Raw genomic sequence first — 23260 nt, 5'->3', positions numbered from 1 at the left:
ATTCAAGTAATAGAACTAAACAATTAAAACAGAAAAAAGATTTTTTAATAACATTCAGTAAGTATAATTTTAAAGAAATTGAATTTCTGTTGAGGAATAAACTACACTGTAAAAAATTGCTGTGAATTTACGGCCAATTATGAACACTAAAATACCGTTTTTGTGTTCAACAGTTTATTACTGTAGTTAGCAATGCATTGTGGGTAGTTAGCAATGCATTGTGGGTTACCAACATTAAAGCAACAAGACAAATGCTGTAAACGGTATGTTAATGTTTCAATTACATGACACTACCGTATTTTTGGAAACTGAGTTTTGACTGGAGATTTGGAGCATGGTCAGAAATCTGACATCTTTTACATTGTGGGAATATAGACTATGTTTTTTGCCAATTTAAATTAAAATAACTAGACACCGCAAATAATTTGCCATCAAATCCAGGAGGACCTAATTAGCCATAATTTGGATGTTGGAGACTCTTCGGAGGATGACTTTAGATGAAATTTGCTGCTCTTCAGTGCTTGTTCTTCAACTTATATTGGGATTTATGTGTGCCAATTTATAAACGGTGAGTTAATTCTTACTCATATTACCTAAATTATTTTATATTAAACTAAACTTCTGAGGATTGCTGGATAGCAATATATAATATTGAATTTAATTCCTCTGGAGTGCCAGTAGAGGGCAGTTTTCTATTGTTCTATTGTTTTTATTGTTGTTGTTGCAAAAGATGCAGCTGAGTGAATTTTTGGGGAAAATAAATAAAAGGTGTTTGCCGGTGAGCGGTTAAAAAGGCAAAATCTGAGTGTCTCATATGCATCCAACAGTGGAGTTACAATACAATAAAATGTATTTTTAATTATTTCTCTATTTATATTATTTATTTTATTTAATATGTTTATGTTTTGATTGTTAGTGGTTTTAAATTTTGATGTTGCAAATGTTAGCTAAATGCATTAGCGTTAGCTGTAGCGGATGATGTATGGGAGTTGAGCCTCAGACTACAACACAATCACATCGACGCAAACACCAGACTGGATGTTTGGTTGGCCTATAGCAGGGGTCCCCAAACTTTTTCCTGTGAGGGCCACATAACTTTTCCCTTCTCTGATGAGAGGCCGGGGTCAGTTTGTAACAGAAAAAGTGTGACGATTGTAGTAGTGCCTAAATGTAAACATTGATTTTTTTTTTTTCAGAAAGCCACAATCAAATAACCCTTTCTGGATTCTTCACAGAACAAAAGTAAATAAAATAAAAATAATATAATATAATATAATATAATATAATATAATATAATATAATATAATAATAACACTGGACGATCAAATCAAATAACCCTTTCTGGATTCTTCACGGAACAAAAGTAAATAAAATCTAAATAATATAATATAATATATAATATAATAATCTAGTCGTATGGCAGTGAATTACTGTGAAAATGTCACTGGCTGCGACAAACTTTGTCCCCACATCACACGAGACCAATGTTTACATTTGGAGTAAATTAGGTGCTTTTTTGCTTCAATTAATTTTTTTTACAAACTCTTACTTCTTCATATTGAAGAAACCCATGCGAGGCATGGGAGTATTATGGACAATGATTTTTCACGCATTGTAAAAAACCCTGATAAACATCAACATAAAAGCATTGAGCAGACAACCAGAACGTGAATTGGAAAAGCACCAGCATGCAAGCACTATGGAAATGATGCACAGCTGGAAGAGATTGGCCAATCAACCCATGAGCAACCCAGAGCTATAAAAGCAGGAAAGGAAGACTGCAGCCTGGTTTGGCTATTGACACTTGCAGTCCTGTGCAGCTGGAGACATTGGCAAAAGATAACCAGAGAGGCAGCCGGTAAGCAGCAGAATTAAAAGATGAAATTTGCCAGAAGCTGCCATAAGCACATAGCTTTATTCACCGGTGGAAATGTTTGAACAATTGTAGTATATTGTTTAGGGGTAATTTGGGATTTGTCCTTCACCGATCACCACTTCTGACCCAGCCTGTCCTGTTTGACCCGACTACACCAGCCCGATCAACCTCCTCAGCCTGTCCTGCTTGACCAGACTATGCCAGCACTCCATTGAGCTCAACCTGCCCTGCTTGCCTGTCCCGATTACGCCAGGTCTCCAGCCTGCTCAGCCTGACCTACACGACCTGACTGCACTCTCTCTCTAGTTCCTGTCCGTTTTCAATGCATGCCAACACAATTAAATAGAACCTGTTCTGTTTCGCACCTGACATCAGCATTTTTTTTCGTTAAAAACGCAGCATACTTTAGCTCCTCAGTTGCCTGCTCTTTACTGTGAATTCTGGTAATACAGGACTATACAGTTTTTCCTGGATTAGACTAATACTGTTAAATATTTTTACATTACCAAGACTGTAAAATAAGTCTGGTAATGGCTATCCTGCTGACGGACTTTTACTGTATTTTCTATAAATACAGGAATCAACCGTTTTTCTGGATTACAGACTACTACTGTGAAATATTTTTACATTACCAGGACTGTAAAAAAACGGTCTGGTAATGGCTATCCTGCTGACGGACTTTTACTGTATTTTCTATAAATACAGGAATCAACAGTTTTTCTGGATTACGGACTATTACTGTGAAACATTTTTACATTACCAAGACTGTAAAATAACAGTATATAAATGGCAACCCTAGCTGCCAGCTCTTTACCGTTATTTTACACTGAATTTTTTTACAGTGTAGGACACCCCCACATTCAATCCCACTTAAAATGGCTAAAATCACACACAGGTGTATTACCTCCAGTGCATATGATTAGAAAATTGTTACCCAGTGTTTTAAAAAAGGCTTGCCTTTTTTAAACCTCACATTTAGTTTGGTGTGCCCCTCACTGTTGAAGTGAGAGAAAACACCATGGTGAGATCAGAGGACCTGTCTGAGGCCTTCAAAAAGAGGAATTTAGACGCTTCTTAGTCTGGTAAGGGATTTCAAATGATCCCAAAAGAATATAAAACAGCCATTCCACTTTCCGGAAAATAGTCTACAAGTGGAGGATGTCAAAACAACTGCCAACATGCCCAGGTCTGGCTGTTCAAGCAAATTCACCCTGGAGAGCAGCGGCAAGATGCTAAAAGAAGTCTCCAAAAGCCCTAAAATGTCATCACGGGACCAACAGCAGGCTCTTGCTACTGTTGATCTGAAAGTGCATGCCTCTTCAATCAGAAATAAACTTCACATGTTAAACCTTCATGGGAGGTGTGCGAGCAGGACCTTTGCTCTCCAAGAAGAACATGAAGGCCAGACTGAAGTTTGCCAGCATGAAAGTAGACAAAGACCAGGACTTCTGGAATAATGTTCTTTGGACAGATGAATATAAAATGTAATTATTTGGACACCAGAACAGAGGACATGTTTGGGGTGAACCCAATACGGCATTCCAGAAAAAGAACCTCATACCAACTGTGAAGCATGGAGGTGGAAGTGTCATGGTTTGGGGATGCTTTGCTGCAGCAGGACCTGGCCAGCTCACCATCATAGAATCCACTATTAATTCTATCGCGTATCAGAGGGTGCTTACGGAACATGTGGCATCATCTGTAAAAAAAAAGTTAAAGTTGAATGGAAACTGGACCCTGCAACATGACAATGACCCAAAAGATACCAGTAAATCCACCAAGGACTGGTTGAAAAGGAAGAAATGGAGGGTCCTGGAATGGCTGAGTCAAAGCCCAGATCTTAATCCCATTGACATTCTGTGGGGTGACTTCAAACGGGTTGTACATGCAAAAAAAAAAGAAAGTATTCTGCATTGAGGAGTGGGGCAAACTTTCTTCAGACCGATGTCAAAGACTTGTAAATGGCTACAAAAAGCATCTCGCTGAAGTTATTGCAGCCAAAAGGGTTAACACTAGCTATCAGGTAGTAGGGTGTCCTAACTTTTCCCTCAGTTAGAATATGCATTTTTGTTGATACATTAAGTTTTATGAGCAAAACAATGTTATTTTTTGTTGTTTACCTGCAATTATATCACTTTCTTTTCCAGAGATAAAGAAAAACAAGATCAAACATTAATATGTGAACATTTCTTAATAAAGAAGTGAATATTTCATGGGGTGTCCTAATTTTTTCACATGACTGTATTTATTAATTAAATTTTTCATTTTTTTTTCTTTTTTCCACTCAGTGTAATCTTATTGTCCACTTTTTCCAAGGGGTTTTATGATGTTTGCATGTCAATGATTTCTTATGGGTTTTCCACACTAGAGGCAGCTCCATGTGAAAAGCAGCCTGCAACAAGCGCAAAAAGTGAGGAGCCATGCAGGCACACGTAGATGCTGTCAGGAAGTGAAAAACGGGTGAACTGCAGCAAGCATATTTACTATAGTCCTAAGAACCAATGAAAATAGAACAAGTTTCTATTTTGGGCTCCGCACTTCAGCGAAAATTTACTCAAGACTTGCTGCTCCGTCCAAAATGACCACCAATGCTTAATTTCGTCTAGAAGCCTAATCCACATACACAATGAATGGGTTGCCATGCACACTTCCACACCCAGCTGCATGGCCGGTAGTGTGAAACGACCTTTAGGATAATCACCTAGTCCGAACAGAACCTTTTTTTTTTTTTTTTTCATATTTACCAACAATTGTAATAATTCTTTTTAAAAAAAAAATGATTTGGGCAATAACTTTAAGGAGGTGGTGTTAATTTTATCTAACACACAAGAAACTGTAATTTAACGTTGGCAACGACAATAAAGGATCATGTATCTTACAATAGGTTGTAAAGGTTGTTTCAGTATCAGGCCTTTTCTTGTAAGCAATGTCACATCCTTTTCATTGATTCCCCATGATTCCAAAATTAGTTCAACCCAGAACTTATTAGGGGGGCTTATTTATACATTTCCCAACAGAATGAAAGCTTTTAGTTAGGTAAGAGGGACCGTGTTTGAGATCATTGGCAGCCTTTAATTTGCTTTCAGTGCAAGAAAGAAAATGGAAACTGTTACTGAAGAAGAATAAACCAGATATTTGTTTTCACAGTCAAATTTTGAATTTCAAAAGGAATAAATTCATTCATTCATTCATTCATTTTCCATGCCGCTTTTCCTCACGAGGGTCGTGGAGGTGCTGGAGCCTATCCCAGCGGAAACAAAACGCAGTTTCAAAGAACAGTTACAACCTCGTAAATGTAAATACTATGTTCAACCGAAGATTAACAAAGTCTTAACGATCGGAGGCAGCTGAGCAACATCTGTGACACACATGCATGGATTCTATTTGCTATCTAAATAATCATCTATCAGCTATCATTTTTAAGGAAACATTGGTTCGGGGCAACTTCCAAAGAAAGCACATTACTGCTGAACACTAGTTCCACTAATGATTCTGTTCTTGCCTTGAAAAGCAAAGCACGCACATGTATTGCTATGGTAGAATTCTTTCTGACTTTATGTTGGATGAGATACATGAGAATCCAGTAGCAAAAGCTATCTTAGTAAGACAAATGGGACACAAATTGACATATGTCTAAATACTTATGTAAAATAACCATTGGTATGAAGTGATGCACTGGCCAACAATGCTACCTTAGAAGGGAAAGTAACAGGAGACATGCAAAGAAAATGTTCCTTTGAAGTCCATTAATATACTGTGTAATTGTGAGAATTTTGTCTATAGCATGCTTAAAGGCTAATAATTATGCTGTTTTTAGAGCATAATATTTGTCTACAAATATTGCAATTAACCCCTTTGTGGGACCATCATGCATCAATCTTTACCTTGTTTTTCTCAACATTGACGTGCAAGGAAAAAAAACCTAACCGATCGATTATTCAAATTTAGCTTTTAACATGCAGACCGACACAGTGGCGGAGCAATATTAGCTTAAATGAGGAGTGGAGTGCTGTAGTAGCAGAAAGTGCTTGCGCTGAGTACGATGCAGTTACTAGGTAATTGTGTCAATGCCGAGAAAATGCTTATGTCCATCTGGCACCATATATCATTTATTTTTCGCATTACTGGGATTATCATGTCTCGGTTTTTTTTTTCATGAATGTTTTGTGGGATTCTGGGAGGAAACTGAACATGCAAACAACACGATTCCGCCCCAAAACCTCAGAACATTGAGGCAGATGTGTTCACCCCACTGTATCACTAATAGCCTACAGTGGGGATTTATTAATCTTCCATGAGCCATTGTCTGAATTAGGTTTACAAATACACACATCTGCATTGATTAAAATGACATTATCCTCATATCAAATAAACATTGGCTTATAATAGAGGCCCTAACAAGTCACAGTGGAACATGAAAGAACAACTCTCACTCATCTAGAGCATGACATTATCATCATCACTACGGTACACAAAGGCTCAGCGACACGCAACGCATTCACATTCATTGACACTATTGATGCACAGCGGCATACTATTATAAACCTCGAGAGATGTTAGGCAAAACACTAATGAAGGTCACCTCTGCTCTAGTGAACGGTTTTGTGAAAGAGCAACCAGAAGGACTTCAACAGTCTAATCTACCCAGAAATAGAGGATGAAGAAATACAGCAGGGGCAATAATGATTTCATTCTAAAGCCTGTTCTGGATACGATGTATCTATGTGTTCAAATAAATCTATCAAAAACATTCTTGACTGCTAATTTTTTAAATGTGCATATAAGTTAAATCTTATTCGAAAATATCAGGAGATCATGTACCAGTAGTTATTTCCTTTCATGGTGTTGTATTAAAATTGTGTGTGATAATTTTTGCTTGTGATATTAAAAAAAAACAGGTATAATTTAAACAACACAAAACACACAAAGCCAACTCACAGTATTGAGCACCAAACTTTCACTACACTTTCAAAATATCTGTAAAAGGTTAATACAAATTATATTTGCCAGTAAAATGTAATTACTGTCATTCTCCATGAATTTCTAGATGAACAAAAACTAGAGTTGTCCGGTATCATTGGGTAGCCGACATTCCATTTTAAAATGATAATGGATAATAATGACATTGGTTTTTCATGATCAATTTTGGGCTAATATGCATATGGCAGTGCTATCATGTCCTCTTATTGCCTGCCTGCGTTTGTGGTGTTTTGTTGCCCCCTGCTGGCGTTTAGGTGTAATTAGTTTTGATAAGTTCCAGCACTTTCTGCTGATGTCATCATATGTCGACGCGAGCTCATTGCGAATTGATCTAAATGGACGCGCTAACATCTGCAGCCAGTGTACTATAGCAGATCTTGCCATCTCACCACGTTGTGTGTGCCTGATACAAGCACCGCTGGTAACTTATATTTTTACTTTGTTTTATATTCATGAGAAAATTCATGTAAAATGTGGTTACATTATTTAATTGCTTGCAAGCTATACTACCAGTTGCTGTTGAAATTGTCACTTGGTGTATACTTTGCTTTATTTTGTGACTATATTTTAATATCATTGGCACAATGTTTTGTTGTTTTCAGTTTAAAAAAAAAAAAAGTATCAGTTCTCTTGTCAAGATGAAGGTGATAACAGTAACGCCAATTTAACTTTACTCCAGCATGTGACTTCTCTTCAGAGCCTGATTTGTTCGCCATCTGTCGATTTGTGCACCCACACACACACTGAAGAATAAGAATAAGTGCCTTATTGGCACCTTGCACTTGCACTTGATCCAAAAAACTTATGTTTGCACTATTTTGATTTCAACAATAGTGGTGCAATATAGGCACTTTTTTCCATAATTTCAGTTGAAGTTATTCTCTTATTTTTCACAGAATATTTATTTGAAAAACCTTGAAGTTCTTACATTTATCATTAGTAAAGCATCCAGTTAGGCATCACAATAAAATTAGCCAAAGTATGTTAAGTACACGACCACATATATCGGTATTGGTTTGATAGTGGTATCGGATTTTGTGAGTTGAACAATTTCGATATCGGTTATCAGTGAAAAAGTCATTCTCGGACAACTCTAATAAAAACTCATAAAGCAATGAAAAAAAATAATCTAAATCATATTTGCTACAATTTTCAACCCCTCAAAAAATGATATATAAGCCCCTAACGTCACAAAGGCCAAGATTGTGTGTTTACTTCTATTGATGATAACAAACATGGATGAACAGCAGTACTGTGGTGCTTACATAAACTGGTTTGTATGCATTTGTAAGCATTGAATTGTGTGTATACAGTGATCCCTCGCTACTTCGAGCTTCAAACTTCACGATTTTAGTCCATCGCGGATTTTTTTTCCAACTAAAAATAAAAATAAAAATACAGATGAGCTGTCCCGAGCCGATAGCATAGTCTCACTCTCCCTCCCTCCATCCCTCTCCCTGCTCTTTGTTGTTAAGGCAATGCACAGGAGTTGCTTATTAAAGTTAACGTTGACTGATGGACGTCTTCTGTTTGATCTTGCCACAGATCCCTGGAAGCCTCAGCATCAAAGCGTCGCCTGCGTCAATCAGGATTAACTTGTTAAACAGTTGCTGTGGCAACTCATTATGTGTATGTGAAGAGATGGAGCGGGATTGAGTGGACTCACTCAATGAAGCATTTAATAAAGACAAGCATTTTTATACTTTATTCTTGTTTAAAAAATAATTGGGTGGGACAGTAACATGTTTAAAAATTATGATTATTACATTTGAAGTGCTTAAAAACTATTTATTAAAATATACATAGGCATAAAAGTTAGTTTTTTTTTATTATAGTTTGGGGGGGAAAGTGAAAAAAACATGTCTTATATGTATCTCTTTCAAATGCTAAATCTGAATAAATACATTGAACATACTTTTTTGGAGGAGGAGGCGCTACTTCGCGGTTTTTCACTTATTGTGGCGGGTTCTGGTCCCCATTAACCGCAAAAAACAATTGATCACTATATCATTCTATTGGTTTGTAACAAAGCAGAAATGATTCTCACTTTTCACTGCATTCGAAATACAATATATTTTAACATTTGTTGAGTATTACTAAGGCTGCCAGTTCAAATAATAGCGTTGTTTCAAGATGAAAAGGGAGACAGTCGTGTCTGGGGCGAGGTAGTTCAAGTTTATGAGAAACAACAAAGACGAAAGCCCTTCATTGACAAATACATCACTCAGCACTGTGTACACAACTCTGAATGATTTACCAACAGTGTAAACATGATTAGCATTTGATTTCTGTATGTGCGTCGCATTCAAACTGTGGGTTTTGTTTTCCTTGAAAAGAACAAAGACTTAGCATGGAAGAAAAAATTCTCAATCGCATCCAACTGGACATGGAAAGAAAGACCACATTTTTGGGGGATTTGGATTGTAAAGGGCTGCTGTTTGGAGATGGCCCAGACATCTGTTTGTGTTAGGTCAATTAATCACCAGAGCACACTAAAGCCAAGACCTTCGAGTTTTATTTTATTCATCCGAGCATCGCATTAACGCCAATCTTTCTGGCAAATTTGTGAGTATTTATCTTACCTCCAGAGATCTCATTGACATCTTCTGGAAGAACAAATGAATCGGTCAGACGCTGTGGCTCCATTTCACCTTCTCCATCACCGTCGCCCCTCTCAATCGCTGCACATGGAATTCAAATAATGTAATTTGATGCCCAATTCATTGAATCCCCATTATATCATGGTTCAATGTTTGCGCTTCTGCTGTATACATGTTCCATATTTGTACCTTAAATTACTGTCGGCGACTTATTATTATAAATATATATGTACATATATATATATATATATATAATTTTTTTAAAAATTTATTTATTTATTTTTTTACAGATTTTTACAATGTATGAGAGACAAGTCTGAATTTAGAGTTGCAAGCCTACAGTGCATTGTGCCGCAATATGCCAAGCACCACTGAGGTCTATTGAAAGAGGCGTAGCATAATTACCAGAAACAAAAGGCAGACAACTTCTGTAAGTAATTGTTGTTCCCACAGAGCATAACATTAATGCCTGTGAGTAATATACGCGCTGTTAGAATGTGTTGCTGCTGTTTGAAGGTTTATAATTACAGTAACATCTATGCTCATTTCCATTAGCCCAAAACTTGGGTTCACTATAATACATTTTGTTACATGCATCTAGGGTCTAGTAGGGCCAGCATAAAACAAGGCCACACAGCCACACATTTTTACTGTACTCTCCCAGAAGGAACCCTTTTTCATAGTGCTGCCTCATTCATCTACTCACACAGTGAAATAGTGTTCCCTGGGAGGAAAAGTATACAAGTCATTTACACTAAAAAGACAGTATCAGCTCCACTTTAGGTCTTAGTATGTCATTTGTGGATCTTTAGACAGGACGTAAAGGTGAAATGTTAGTTGAAATAGTCATATTCCAGTTGAGAATGACCAAGTAAGCAATAATGAAGGGTTAAATTTAGAAACCCACCTTTAAATCGGCCCAGCAGCGCTTTGCTCTGAGTGCTGCCGCTGACAGAAATTACACTGACAACATAGTCCTTGGATGGGTCGTAGTCTGCTATCAACATTTTACTGCCAGTTTTTGATATGATGATCTCCTTCTGTTGGCCACCTATGAGAGGCAAGAAAAACAGGCAAATCTTTTACTTGTGCCAAATATACCCCTACAACTGACTTATTCAGGTGCCTGAAGGAAGTCTATTACTTTTATAACCAATTGGGGGTGTTTTCTTTTTGGATGTAATTAATGTGCACTGAGCCAAGTGATGCTTGAGGTGGGTTCCAAAACATAAAAGTGACACTCAAAGAATGGTGATCCCTGGTTTGAGAGTGAAAAAATAATGCTTAAGACACGTGGCTGCGAGTTTGGTTTATCCTTGCAAGGAACACAATCAGCCCACTTATATTTTGACCTTGTAATCAATGCATCCATCACTGAGGTGTGTGCATGCTTTTTACAGTCTATCAATGCAGTCCAACGGATAATGACATCTTTAGCACAATGGCTATGTGAAGAAACAGCAGTGCTCAGCATTCGCATTCATCCAAACCAAAGTCACAAAATGAAATACTCTATCATTAATTGAAGGGTTTTATGACTTTGCACACCTACATACTGTACATCTATTTGAAACTTAGACATACTTATTTGCAGAATACATATACACCCGGTTCTGTGTGTGAATAACAATTTTCCTATTTTTTCACAGGTTGTACACATGAGGTCAAACATCTAAGTAGACAGAAAAATATCAGTTTTGTAGCCTGTGGTTCAAAAAAGGGATTCAAATCTCACCTCTGTAGATTTTCTCTTAAGGCTGGTGTGTACTGTAGTTTGGTAGCTAATCTGCATTACATGCAATGTATACAAATTCTATTTTAGTTGGACTCTTAGGTGGAGAAAACTGCATTTGTTCATTAAAAAAAATGCTGCACTCGAGCATAAGCCAAAGATGTCCACATTTAATTATTGGAAATTTACACCAAAAGACATGCAGCTCATTAACTTGTAGCGACATTAACATTTCATCTGTTCAACCCTTTCAATTTGAACCCGAAAGGAACATTAATAAGCATGACAGCACTGTCGATATTTCACGAAACGAGCAGCAAAAGCAAAATGAACAGGAAAGACGGGATGAGACGAGACGAGAGTAGGGGGGAAAAAAAACGGTGTTCTGCCAAAATGTGCTACATCGGCAAAATATCCCACAAGAGGCGAATTTGACACCCAAAGTACTACTGTGCGCTTTCGGCTTGTTTTGTTTAGATGCATACAGACAGAACATACTAAATATGCCTTACGAAAAACTTAAACATAGTAATATCAAATAAGGGTGGGTTAAATATGCTATGTGACTAATGTGGTCAACAGATCAACAATCTGCTTTAAAGGTCCCACAAGAAAACACAATGCTTAAAAGTATGAGAGGGAAACACATGCAAAAAGCATTTTGGCAATGCAAAGGTAACAAAAGACTCAATAAAAATACAAATAGTAAATACTTGCGGCTTTTACCCGAAGAGCACATGTGTTAGACGTCTCGCCGCGTAGAAGAAATTGGAGTAACCCGGTAGTGTTCGTCTAGTGACAGTGACAATCTGCGTCATCACCCCGAGCCTCCATTGCATGCATAAAACATGGCGCCCTCCGTAGGTTAAAAAATGTACTAAATACTATAAATTTTGAAATCAATGGTAATATTTAATGTTTTTCTGATAATAAATTTTAGTAAAAGAGAATAAATGTGGCTTATTAGAGCCTATAAGTTTTTAAGTCCGAGGTTCCCTTTAAAGCTTCACCATAACGTGCATGACAGAACAAAAGTAAAATGAGGATATATTTTTTTTTTAATTACACAAGTTTCAGTGTACACAGATTGGAAATAAAGTTAATTAGTGACTAGTGGCAAGTTTTGATGCAGTAGTAACATAACAGTGTGTATATGAAAATTTACAGTACTCAGACTATGAGACAGATGGCTGACTTGATGTGATGGTGCAAATGAGTTTGTGCATTGATATTGATGTAACAGTGCAAAAATGCTATGATGTAACTGTTCAAATATTGCATATGCAGTACCCAGATTATGCAGTACCCGTTAGGCACCTACTCGATAACACAATTGTCTAATCAGTCAATCACAGAAACTCAATGTATTCAGGCATATAGACATGGTGAAGACCATCTGCTGCTGTTCAAACCGAGCATCAGATTGGGGAAGAAAGACTAATTAAATGACTTTAAAGTTGGTAGGGTTGTTGGTGTCCGACGGGCTGATCTGGGCATTTCTGACAATGTGGATCAATTGGGATTCTCACGCAAAACCTTCTGTACTATCTTAACAGCTCCCTCACTTGCTCTGTGTGTTTACAGGTTGCATTTGTCTTTACAACTCTAGTCTGCAGAGAAAATCATGAAAGAACTTTTATTTTTAAGTTATTCCTTGTTCCCTGAGTCTGGTTCTTTTCCTGTGGATTAATAAATCAAAGAATAATTCCATGACTATCAAATCACTTCAACAGATTAGTGGGCCCACACCCCCAACATAATGGAGAAACCTGGGTGAACCCCATAAACATCAGATCAAAATGTACAGTAAATATTGAAATGTTACAATTTTGCAACTTGTTTTAACAGAAATCTGAGTATATGAAATAATATGAAGATTAAATTAGAATCCGGACAACAGATTGATTGTGACTGGATACTTTTGCATGGAGCGCTTAACTATCTTGAAAGTGTGTGATACGGAAAGGACACAGTGGAGGGCCAAAATTTTACTGCATGTGCTGAGTGCCAAGGAACCGCTGCAGCACTTCCACTCCTCCCGGAGAGGAAACAGCCGTAAATTTGATTTTTTTTTTTTTTTTAAATTCTTTTCTACACCGTTAAACGCAGCACGAAATTGTCAGACACGGCTTTTCTCACCATAGGTTGTTTGTGGGGGAGCCTAGTTATGTTACAATGTGCTTATTCAGACCCGCTTCTTCACTTTTACAATGTCTGCCTGTGAGAGAATTATCTGCTGCGTTTCAGCACGACATTAATAAGGAACAATTGCGAGGTCTGCCGCGTTGCAGTCAAGGACTTTATGTCACAAAGACATATGACAGCAAAGGTAGAGACCCTGTGATTACAAGAAACATCAATGGCAATTAGGGTGACTTGTGAATGCCTTATACAAGCGCAGTGATATATGAGGTCGTATCAGACATTTAACACTCCAACTATTTGTAATAGGCTGGATGAGATGCAGCATATTGCGGCTATGTATACAGCTTGTGCCTTACATTGGTCCTGAGTTTTGACTCATAACCAGAGGTGAAAGTGGGCCAGAACGGTCAGGAATGCAGTTTCGGTATAACAATCAGGGCTAGAACGCAGTTCCGGTATAAGATTCAGGGTCGGAATGCTGTTGCGGTACTCAGTGCTTTGATTCCAAAAATATGACGGCAACTGTCAAAACGCTATGTAATTTAAAAAAAAAAAAAAAAAAAAAAAGCATGGAGGTTTCCTCAGCTGCTGCAGTTATCGGAGTCTGACGATGATGAGATTCAGATTCAGAATATTTATTGTCATTGTTACAAAAAGCACAACGAAACTTTGTTTGGAGCATCCATACAGCTCATGCAGCTAAGTTGGTAAAGTGCAAAACCCATAAAATAAATACCCTTTAGTACCCAGTGTAAACATTGACACAGTTTTGGACATATGTACAACAAAGATTCCACAGCAGCATGAGGTCATGTCAGTGCTAAAGTGCAGAGCAAAAATATACCAGTTAAAAACAGTCATAAATCAGTGCAAAACACAGATAAGTTAATCAAGTATAGCCTACTGGTCGTCAACCAATGGGTAAGGGTCAGGGAGGAGGAAATAGTGGATAGTGACATACTGCAACAATGCAAACCAGCTCAGAGTTATTGTTGTGTGAATGCACGCAGCAAAGCAAAACGCCTGGACTAATTTTTCCGTTCAATATGCTGACATACTGACATGTGATCAGCATGTTTTCTGGAACAGCAAAAAAAAAAAAAAAAAAAAGGTTGAATTGATCGACAAAAAAGGGCAATGCAACAAAAAATGGATCAAATCTTTAAGAGCAAGGAAAGAGTTGAGGAGGCTTATTTATCATATTTAGTTTTATTTGCTCTGATGGGGAGATTCAGAACATCTTTGCTGTCAATGTGTACTTTAGACCAATATTTGTTCATTTATGTTAAGCTACTTATTCATTTCTTCAAAATATATTCCGTTTCACTCTGCATAATATAAGTCATTTGTACTTACCGGTATTTTTCTTAATGTACAGTATGTTACTTTTATCTTTGTTATTATAAAAAAATAATAAACAAAAAGTAAATGTTTACATTCACTTCAATTGTAATATACATCCTATGTTCTTAAGAAGTTAAAATTGAGATTTAGCATTTAGTAAGTGAGGAAATGAGTTAAAATAAAAATAAGGAGATGGAGATAGGGGTTATTGTTGTTTTTGTTAACTTTTATTTTGCAAATCATTTACAAAAATACAATTTTGAATGAAAATCAGTTTGTGTATGTGTTACAGAAATAACTGCTGAAACAGTTTTCTTTGCATCTCAGTAGTTTAAGAGGTTTGAAAAAAATCTGGCTCCGTGGCGACCTGCATGTCGGGGAGTTCCGGCAAGAAATTCTAGCCACTTTCACCCCTGCTCATAACTCAATAATGACGCTACTTGAATAAAAATTTGCTCACAAAAAAAAAAAATCACACATAAACATTATTTTGACTCCAGTATAACAGACAATAGCGTTAAGTGTTGAGTTCCTCAGAGGAAAATTGATGAGATCAAAATCGCATAACTGTTCCAGAGATGCAGAAACTCCAACAGGTAATGTAATTCTCATCCTTAAAGTTGAGTTAACTCTAAATTTAATGGGACTGTTTTTTTCTCTGCATGCTACAATTGCAGGAGTGTGAATCATTTATATACAGGGGTATGAAAAAGTATCTGAACCTTTTGGAATTTCTCACATTTCTGCATAAAATCCCCATCAAATGTGATATGATCTTTGTCAAAATCACACAGATGAAAATACGGTGTTTGCTTTAACTAAAACCACACAAACATTTCTAGGTTTTCATGTTTTATTGATGATGCCAAAATGTGACAAATTTCAAAAGGTTCAGATACTTTTTCATAACACTGTACACGGCTTTTAAGAAAATCCTACCTGGTATGCTGTTGTAGAGGAACAAGTAGCTGTCAAAGTTGCCTTTAGGCTCCTTCCACGAGACGAGCAAATTATTTGGCTTCAGCACTTTGAATCGCAGCCTCCTCGGAGCTGGAACTGAAGGAACATATTATGAACAACAGTTCTAACAAGGGAAATTAATCGCAAGTCGATTAATCAAAAGGATATTAATTAAAATGCTCCGAGTCACCAGGGATGCAGTGCAAGTAAGTGGAAAAATTGCCTGCCTCCATTTGAGTTTGAGACTTGCCGTGAACCCATTTCACATCCGATGTAGCATCATATGTATACTGAACATATACTAGGCAAACGATGGTAGCTAATGTGATGTAAAATCACATTAGGAGGCTCTCTTTCAATACGGAACTTGAGTGTTGACTTTAATCATAAAATAAGCTCATAAAGAAAAAAAAAAAATTATGAGATTCTATTTAGGTAAATGTAGCCTATAATTACAGTAATTGGTAGCAAACTTAAAATCACTTCTACTGTCAAAATAATTGTGTCTTCAAAGAAAATTATTCCACAATTTTTGATTCGAGGAAGGTTTAGTCCCGGTTATTGCCCTTCAAATGCTCCTTCTTTCCTTCCATTGTTATTATTTGATTTGATTATGGTGTGGAGACAAAATGCAGTACAGCAGTTTCGCCAATTACTCATTGCAATATCAGGTATTCGTTTCACGTCAACCGTCAAATAGTCCAAATGCATTGTGCAAAACTATATAATTACACTTCACCACAATAAGACTCTATGAATAATTCACAGCCAGTGGGAATCTTATAACTCTGGCACCGTTTGGTGTGTGCTTGATAGTGTTTGAATGGAGTTGGCAGGAGATTAATAACAAGGCCTTCCCTTTGCATGTCAAAGAACACATACTGAATTATAATTAACAAATGTAAAAATTGAAGGAGACAGCTATAATGCTCAATGTATGCCAAGGTCTGTACATTCAGGCGGTTTAAGAGACCATAACTGTGATTAATGAATATGGATGTAATAAAGCTAATAGCTGTGCATGCTGACTGAAATTGAGGGTTCCTTATTTAAACTCTTCTTCACAGGTCAGCACATCTGCCACGTCCAGAATATTAAGACTTTCCAAACTCTATATTTCATTCTTTGCTTCTTCAGGTGCCAAAATGCTTTGGAATCTGGTGGACAAGGTGCTAAATCACAGCCAAGATGGATAAGAAACTCCTCTAATACAGTGGCTATAAATGTGCAGTATAAAGCTCAACATGGGCGTGGGAGTGGAGAAAAAAGTAGATCTCCCCAGGGCCCAAGGAGGGTGTGCGGGGCATGAAAATCCTGATTTATTATTATTATTTTAATTGATTTGAATTTCGAATGTATCGGAACCTCCAATTATAAATCGATCACTATCGAAGACGTACTAATACATCTTTTGAAACACCTCCGTTTGCTATCAACGTTACATTTTTTGTTTGTTTGTTTATTTGCTTGTTTGTTTGTATTCCTGGGAGGCTAAAAGGGGGTCCAACGCAACTCTTATCAAAGGGTTAAACTGCAGCTCAATTTTGATGCCCCCAAACTGCCAGCAGGTCGCGAAGTGCATTGGATGTCCTCAACACGTCAATAAAGAAAAAAATGAAAGAAGTGAGTTTAAAAAAGGAAACCGTGATCCGTCACTACTTCAGGCTTAAAACTCCCACCTCCCTTAAATCATTGCGGATTTTTTTCAGTTATTAAATAAATACAGTATTTTATCTGGAAATGTTAAGTTATATGCATTTATTTTCTTATATACAGTATATACATACAGTGCCTTGCAAAAGTATTCGGCCCCTTTGAATCTTGCAACCTTTCGCCACATTTCAGGCTTCAAACATAAAGATATGAAATTTAATTTTTTTGTCAAGAATCAACAACAAGTACGACACAATCGTGAAGTGGAACAACATTTATTGGATAATTTAAACTTTTTTAACAAATAAAAAACTGAAAAGTGGGGCGTGCAATATTATTCGGCCCCTTTACTTTCAGTGCAGCAAACTCACTCCAGAAGTTCAGTGAGGATCTCTGAATGAGCCAATGTTGTCCTAAATGACCGATGATGATAAATAGAATCCACTTGTGTGTAATCAAGTCTCCGTATAAATGCACCTGCTCTGTGATAGTCTCAGGGTTCTGTTTAAAGTGCAGAGAGCATTACGAAAACCAAGGAACGCACCAGGCAGGTCCGAGATACTGTTGTGGAGAAGTTTAAAGCCGGATTTGGATACAAAAAGATTTCCCAAGCTTTAAACATCTCAAGGAGCACTGTGCAAGCCATTATATTGAAATGGAAGGAGCATCAGACCACTGCAAATCTACCAAGACCCGGCCGTCCTTCCAAACTTTCTTCTCAAACAAGGAGAAAACTGATCAGAGATGCAGCCAAGAGGCCCATGATCACTCTGGATGAACTGCAGAGATCTACAGCTGAGGTGGGAGAGTCTGTCCATAGGACAACAATCAGTCGTACACTGCACAAATCTGGCCTTTATGGAAGAGTGGCAAAAAGAAAGTCATTCCTCAAAGATATCCATAAAAAGTCTCGTTTAAAGTTTGCAACAAGCCACCTGGGAGACACACCAAACATGTGGAAGAAGGTGCTCTGGTCAGATGAAACCAAAATTGAACTTTTTGGCCACAATGCAAAACGATATGTTTGGCGTAAAAGCAACACAGCTCATCACCCTGAACACACCATCCCCACTGTCAAATATGGTGGTGGCAGCATCATGGTTTGGGCCTGCTTTTCTTCAGCAGGGACAGGGAAGATGGTTAAAATTGACGGGAAGATGGATGCAGCCAAATACAGGAACATTCTGGAAGAAAACCTGTTGGTATCTGCACAAGACCTGAGACTGGGACGGAGATTTATCTTCCAACAGGACAATGATCCAAAACATAAAGCCAAATCTACAATGGAATGGTTCAAAAATAAACGTATCCAGGTGTTAGAATGGCCAAGTAAAAGTCCAGACCTGAATCCAATCGAGAATCTGTGGAAAGAGCTGAAGACTGCTGTTCACAAACACTCTCCATCCAACCTCACTGAGCTCGAGCTGTTTTGCAAGGAAGAATGGGCAAGAATGTCAGTCTCTCGATGTGCAAAACTGATAGAAACATACCCCAAGCGACTTGCAGCTGTAATTGGAGCAAAAGGTGGCGCTACAAAGTATTAACGCAAGGGGGCCGAATAATATTGCACGCCCCACTTTTCAGTTTTTTATTTGTTAAAAAAGTTTAAATTATCCAATAAATTTTGTTCCACTTCACGATTGTGTCCCACTTGTTGTTGATTCTTGACAAAAAATTAAAATTTTATATCTTTATGTTTGGAGCCTGAAATGTGGCGAAAGGTTGCAAGGTTAAAGGGGGCCGAATACTTTTGCAAGGCACTGTATATACATATTTACTGTATATATTAGGGGTGTAACGGTACACAAAAATCTTGGTTCGGCACGTACCTCGGTTATGAGGTCACAGTTCGGTTCATTTTCGGTACAGTAAGAAAACAAAATGCAAAATATAAATGTGCTAGTTGTTTATTACACACTTTTGTGCTTTCAACAATCGGAACATTAGCTTAAACAAAGCTAGAATTCTGCTCAAAAATAGAAAATATAATATTCTGAAATGTAGATATTTTGAAAAACAAAATAAAAATAAATAACGTTGGCTCAGACTTTTTCTTTAAACAAATATTTGATGTGCAAAATTGAACAGTTGCAACACTGAACAGTTTCAAGTTTCTCATATTAACTTTATGACCACAGCCTCGAAAAGTAAGGGTTACATTTAGGGCTGTCAAAAGATTAAAATTTTTAATCGAGTTAATCACAGCTTAAAAAATAATTAATCGCAATTCAAACCATCTCTAAAATATGCCATATTTTTTTGTAAATTATTTTTGGAATGGAAAGACAAGACACAAAGGCAGATATATACATTCAACATACTGTACATAAGTACTGTATTTGTTGGTTATAACAATAAATTCACAACATTAACATTCTTTCTGTTGAAGATACTTTCTTTTTCTCTGCAAAACCAAACACACAACAGAGCTTTAGAACAGTAACAAAAAAAGTATTATTTATAATGTGTGCAAAGTGTGTGTAGTGTACACATAAATGTGGCCCTCTTCTCTACTCATCCTCTAGCCAGTCGCTGAGGCAAACCAACTTATTTACATTTTCTGAGAGTTGTTCCATCTATATTCTTTTTTAATTTGAATTCCCCACCCAGAGGGCCAACCTGCTTTTCTTCCATTTTTGCATTTAACCGTTACCCACGCTGCTCACTGCACTTCTGAGTGGTGCTACGGCCCTGGCCGTTTAATTGGTAACTTTTTTGAGACTGTCAGTCAGCTGATCGTCCCTACCACCAGCTGGCTGCCGCCCCTCCGAACGTGACATACTCTGATTGACGCCGCACGGGAAGACGACGACGTCGCCGCCGCTGATGGGCCACCCGAGGAAGGGTGCCGACTTAAAAAACTAGCCGCTGTCAACAGAGTTCGCATTTGACAGCATATGTGCCGCGTACCTCCTCTCTTCACCAGCTGTTTGCTCGCCATTCATTCACCTGTGCATTTGATCGCTACTTTGTTACACTTCCGCTTTTTCTGTGAGGTCTTTTGTGTTCGTTATTGGATCTTTTTTGTTCATCACTGTAAAGTGGAGGTTGCAGGAGGCTGTTCTTGATCGTCTTGAAGGCTGGTGGTTTCTACCCCTTCTTAATTAACTGGATCGCTGGTGTTTGTCTTGCCTTGATCTGCCGCTTTTTCACCCTTTCCCGGTCCAAGATGTCTGCAAGTGCCCAGAGGACCTTGTCATGGCGCCTCCTACTAGTATAGACCCTACCCACGTGACGTCACAACTCCGCTCTCCTGAATGGTACCGCCCACTTGTCCGTCAAAACATAGTGTTAACCTGTTACGGCTACGTACATTTCTCCTATTTACGGCGTGTTTTTCTGCTCCTTAACATTAATAATCAAAATGGTGAAGGCGTGTGTGGCTGTTGGTTGCACTAACAGAGAAGATGGAAGGAGAGACTTGAAGTTTTACCGTATTCCGAGGGATCCAAAGAGAGCGAAATGGACGGCTGCAATTCGACGTGAAAACTGGGCACCAAAAAATCACCACAGACTATGTAGTAGTCATTTTATATCCGGTAAGATGCATTTAAGATATACTTAGAGGGTTTTGGGCTGACAAATAACCACAATTAAGATCATTGCGAGGCTAATCGCCGACAACATACGACGTAGTACGACATAGTTTCAAATTCAAGATGTTTGTGACTTTCCTTTCGTCCACCATCGTTATTTTTTGAATAATATTTAGCTGGTACCAAGTGAAAGAAACTGGCCTCGTCTACGGGGCTGACAAATAACCACAATTAACATCATTGCGAGGCTAATCGCCGACAACATACGACGTAGTACGACATAGTTTCAAATTCAAGATGTTTGTGACTTCCCTTTCTTCCACCATCGTTATTTTTTGAATAATATTTAGCTGGTACCAAGTGAAAGAAACTGGCCTCGTCTACGGGGCTGACAAATAACCACAATTAAGATCATTGCTAGGCTAATCGCCGACAACATACACGTATGTATGTAGTGAGAGTGCTATCGCTAAACCATATAAACATTAAAAGTAGAGCTGTCCCGACTAGTCGACATAGTCGACGTCATCGATGACGTAAATCCGTCGACGAGCACAACATCCCGTCGACGGTTAATGAAGGGTTAAAAAAATATTTGAGTTAGAATGTCGGATGCTCTGTTTGCAAGCGGGGAAAGCGGCACAAAGCCAAAAAAAGCGCACCAGAGTGTCCAAAACATTGCCTTATTTCAAAGAAACAAAGGAGAGTACACTCTTCTGTCGTGTCTCTTCAATGCCAAGCTTGGCTGCACGTCGGCCGTGAATAAACACTTCAAGCGCCTTCACGCAGTTTGTAATTTTTTTTTCTTTTCATTTTTTGTACACCAGAGGGTGCTGTCGCCTCACTAAATAATAATGTTTCATTGACAATGGGCCTATAAGTGCTATTAGTATTGTTCTTAATGCTAATTGAAAGGTTTATTTCATGTTATGGTTTATTTTATGGTATAGAAAATTATATAAGGTTAAAAGGTCATAAATATATACAGTATATACAGTGATTGCACTCAAGGGAGAGACTGTCAATGATAAGGTAATAAATTAAGGTAAAGGCAATTCATATAGGCAATTCATTGATATATAAATAAGGTTTAAAAGGAAAAAGGTGAAAAGTTTTTGTTAATTTCTAATTGTGTTGCTTTATTTGTGTGCACCGTAGCTCTTACAGTGTGTTTACATCAAGGATGGAATAAAAGTTGTAAACCATCAGTTTAAGAGACCATCTTTTCAATCGGGATGCTACACTAGTTAATTCTATCAGCATTTGAACTCATTGTTTATTTGTGATTTATTATTGTTATTTTCGTGTTTATTTGTACTTTAATAAATAATTTGAGTGTTCCAATATGTTTTTTGTGAATTGATAAGCGTCAACAAAAATTTCATTGCTAAATCAGTTAAAAAAATATATAAAATAATTATTAGATTAGTCGACTAATCGTAAAAATAGCCGGCTGACTAGTCGGGAGAAAATTAGTCGTTTGGGACAGCCCTAATTAAAAGCCTTAACTCCATTGACAAACGACATGAAATACATTAGACTTGACAGTGGATGTTAGCAATAACAAAAGATTTTGAATTGAAAATTTCGTAACTCACCTTTCCAAGCACAAGATAGATTCCTGCCGAATTTTCGTGGACGAGGACCTGTTTCACCCAACCAGCAACGAAGTATTTATAAGCCTCCAAGCTCTTGAAGTTTTTCATATTTTCGTGAGAATAGGCTGATTTAGTGTGGACAAGATAATTGTAAATATCTGCGTAGCAGATGTCAGGCAGACAGGGCGAAGACAGTGGGTCGAAAAACATCGATTTGGGCATCAAATATGGATCTGGCGACTGTATAGAACGAAGCTTTTCCTCATAACGCCTTTTATGCAACAGATCCAGTGAGTTTGCGGCATCAGAAAGCACCGGGTCTTCCATGAAATGCATTTTAAATTCCGCCATCAATTGAAAACAATGATAATACAGAGTCAAAATGACGGACAAGTGGGCGGAACCATACAGCGAGCACGTGGTTTTGTGACGTAGGTGGGTAGGGTCTATATCTCCTCTGGCTTAGGTCAGTCTTGCACCCAAGTAAGTGCGCCATGGTTCCTCTCCCTCCACATAGCCTAAACGATGGGCCCTCCCTCACTCCCTATTTGTGGAGGTTTGATGGTGACGGTAGGGTGTCGTACACTGATCGGAGCAGGAAAGAGATGCAAAACGGCTCCAGTCACCAGAGCTCAGTCCACGTGATCTTCCTCTCTGGCCGGTCCCACTTTGTCCAGGCCAAAAAATATTAGTGTCAAAGTTATAATTGAAAAAAAAAAAAAGAAAGAAAAAAAATTTACAGAATTCTGCCTTGAAAACAAACTTTTTCGAAAACTTCATAACTATAGAATTGAAAAGAGTAGAAACTTTTTCTCTGATGACAGAAGGTAATCTAG

At 37.8% G+C, this 23260-nt stretch overlaps 1 protein-coding gene across 1 annotated transcript in view; it reads right to left on the bottom strand.

The window, feature by feature from the left end:
- col14a1a (collagen, type XIV, alpha 1a) overlaps positions 1-23260 on the bottom strand; it is a 219102-nt gene that overhangs the window by 174921 nt on the left and 20921 nt on the right. The window contains exons 3-5 of the mRNA XM_057834300.1: positions 15617-15733; positions 10364-10507; positions 9439-9537 (exon numbers count right to left, since the gene is read on the bottom strand). Coding sequence (XP_057690283.1) covers positions 9439-9537; positions 10364-10507; positions 15617-15733 — 360 coding nt within the window. The remainder of the gene's footprint in view (positions 1-9438; positions 9538-10363; positions 10508-15616; positions 15734-23260) is intronic.

This window comes from Corythoichthys intestinalis, chromosome 4 (assembly GCF_030265065.1).
Source record: "Corythoichthys intestinalis isolate RoL2023-P3 chromosome 4, ASM3026506v1, whole genome shotgun sequence".
NCBI lineage: Eukaryota > Metazoa > Chordata > Actinopteri > Syngnathiformes > Syngnathidae > Corythoichthys > Corythoichthys intestinalis.
The sequence above is the reverse complement of the archived record's forward strand: the minus strand, read 5'-3'. Positions and strand labels throughout refer to the sequence as shown.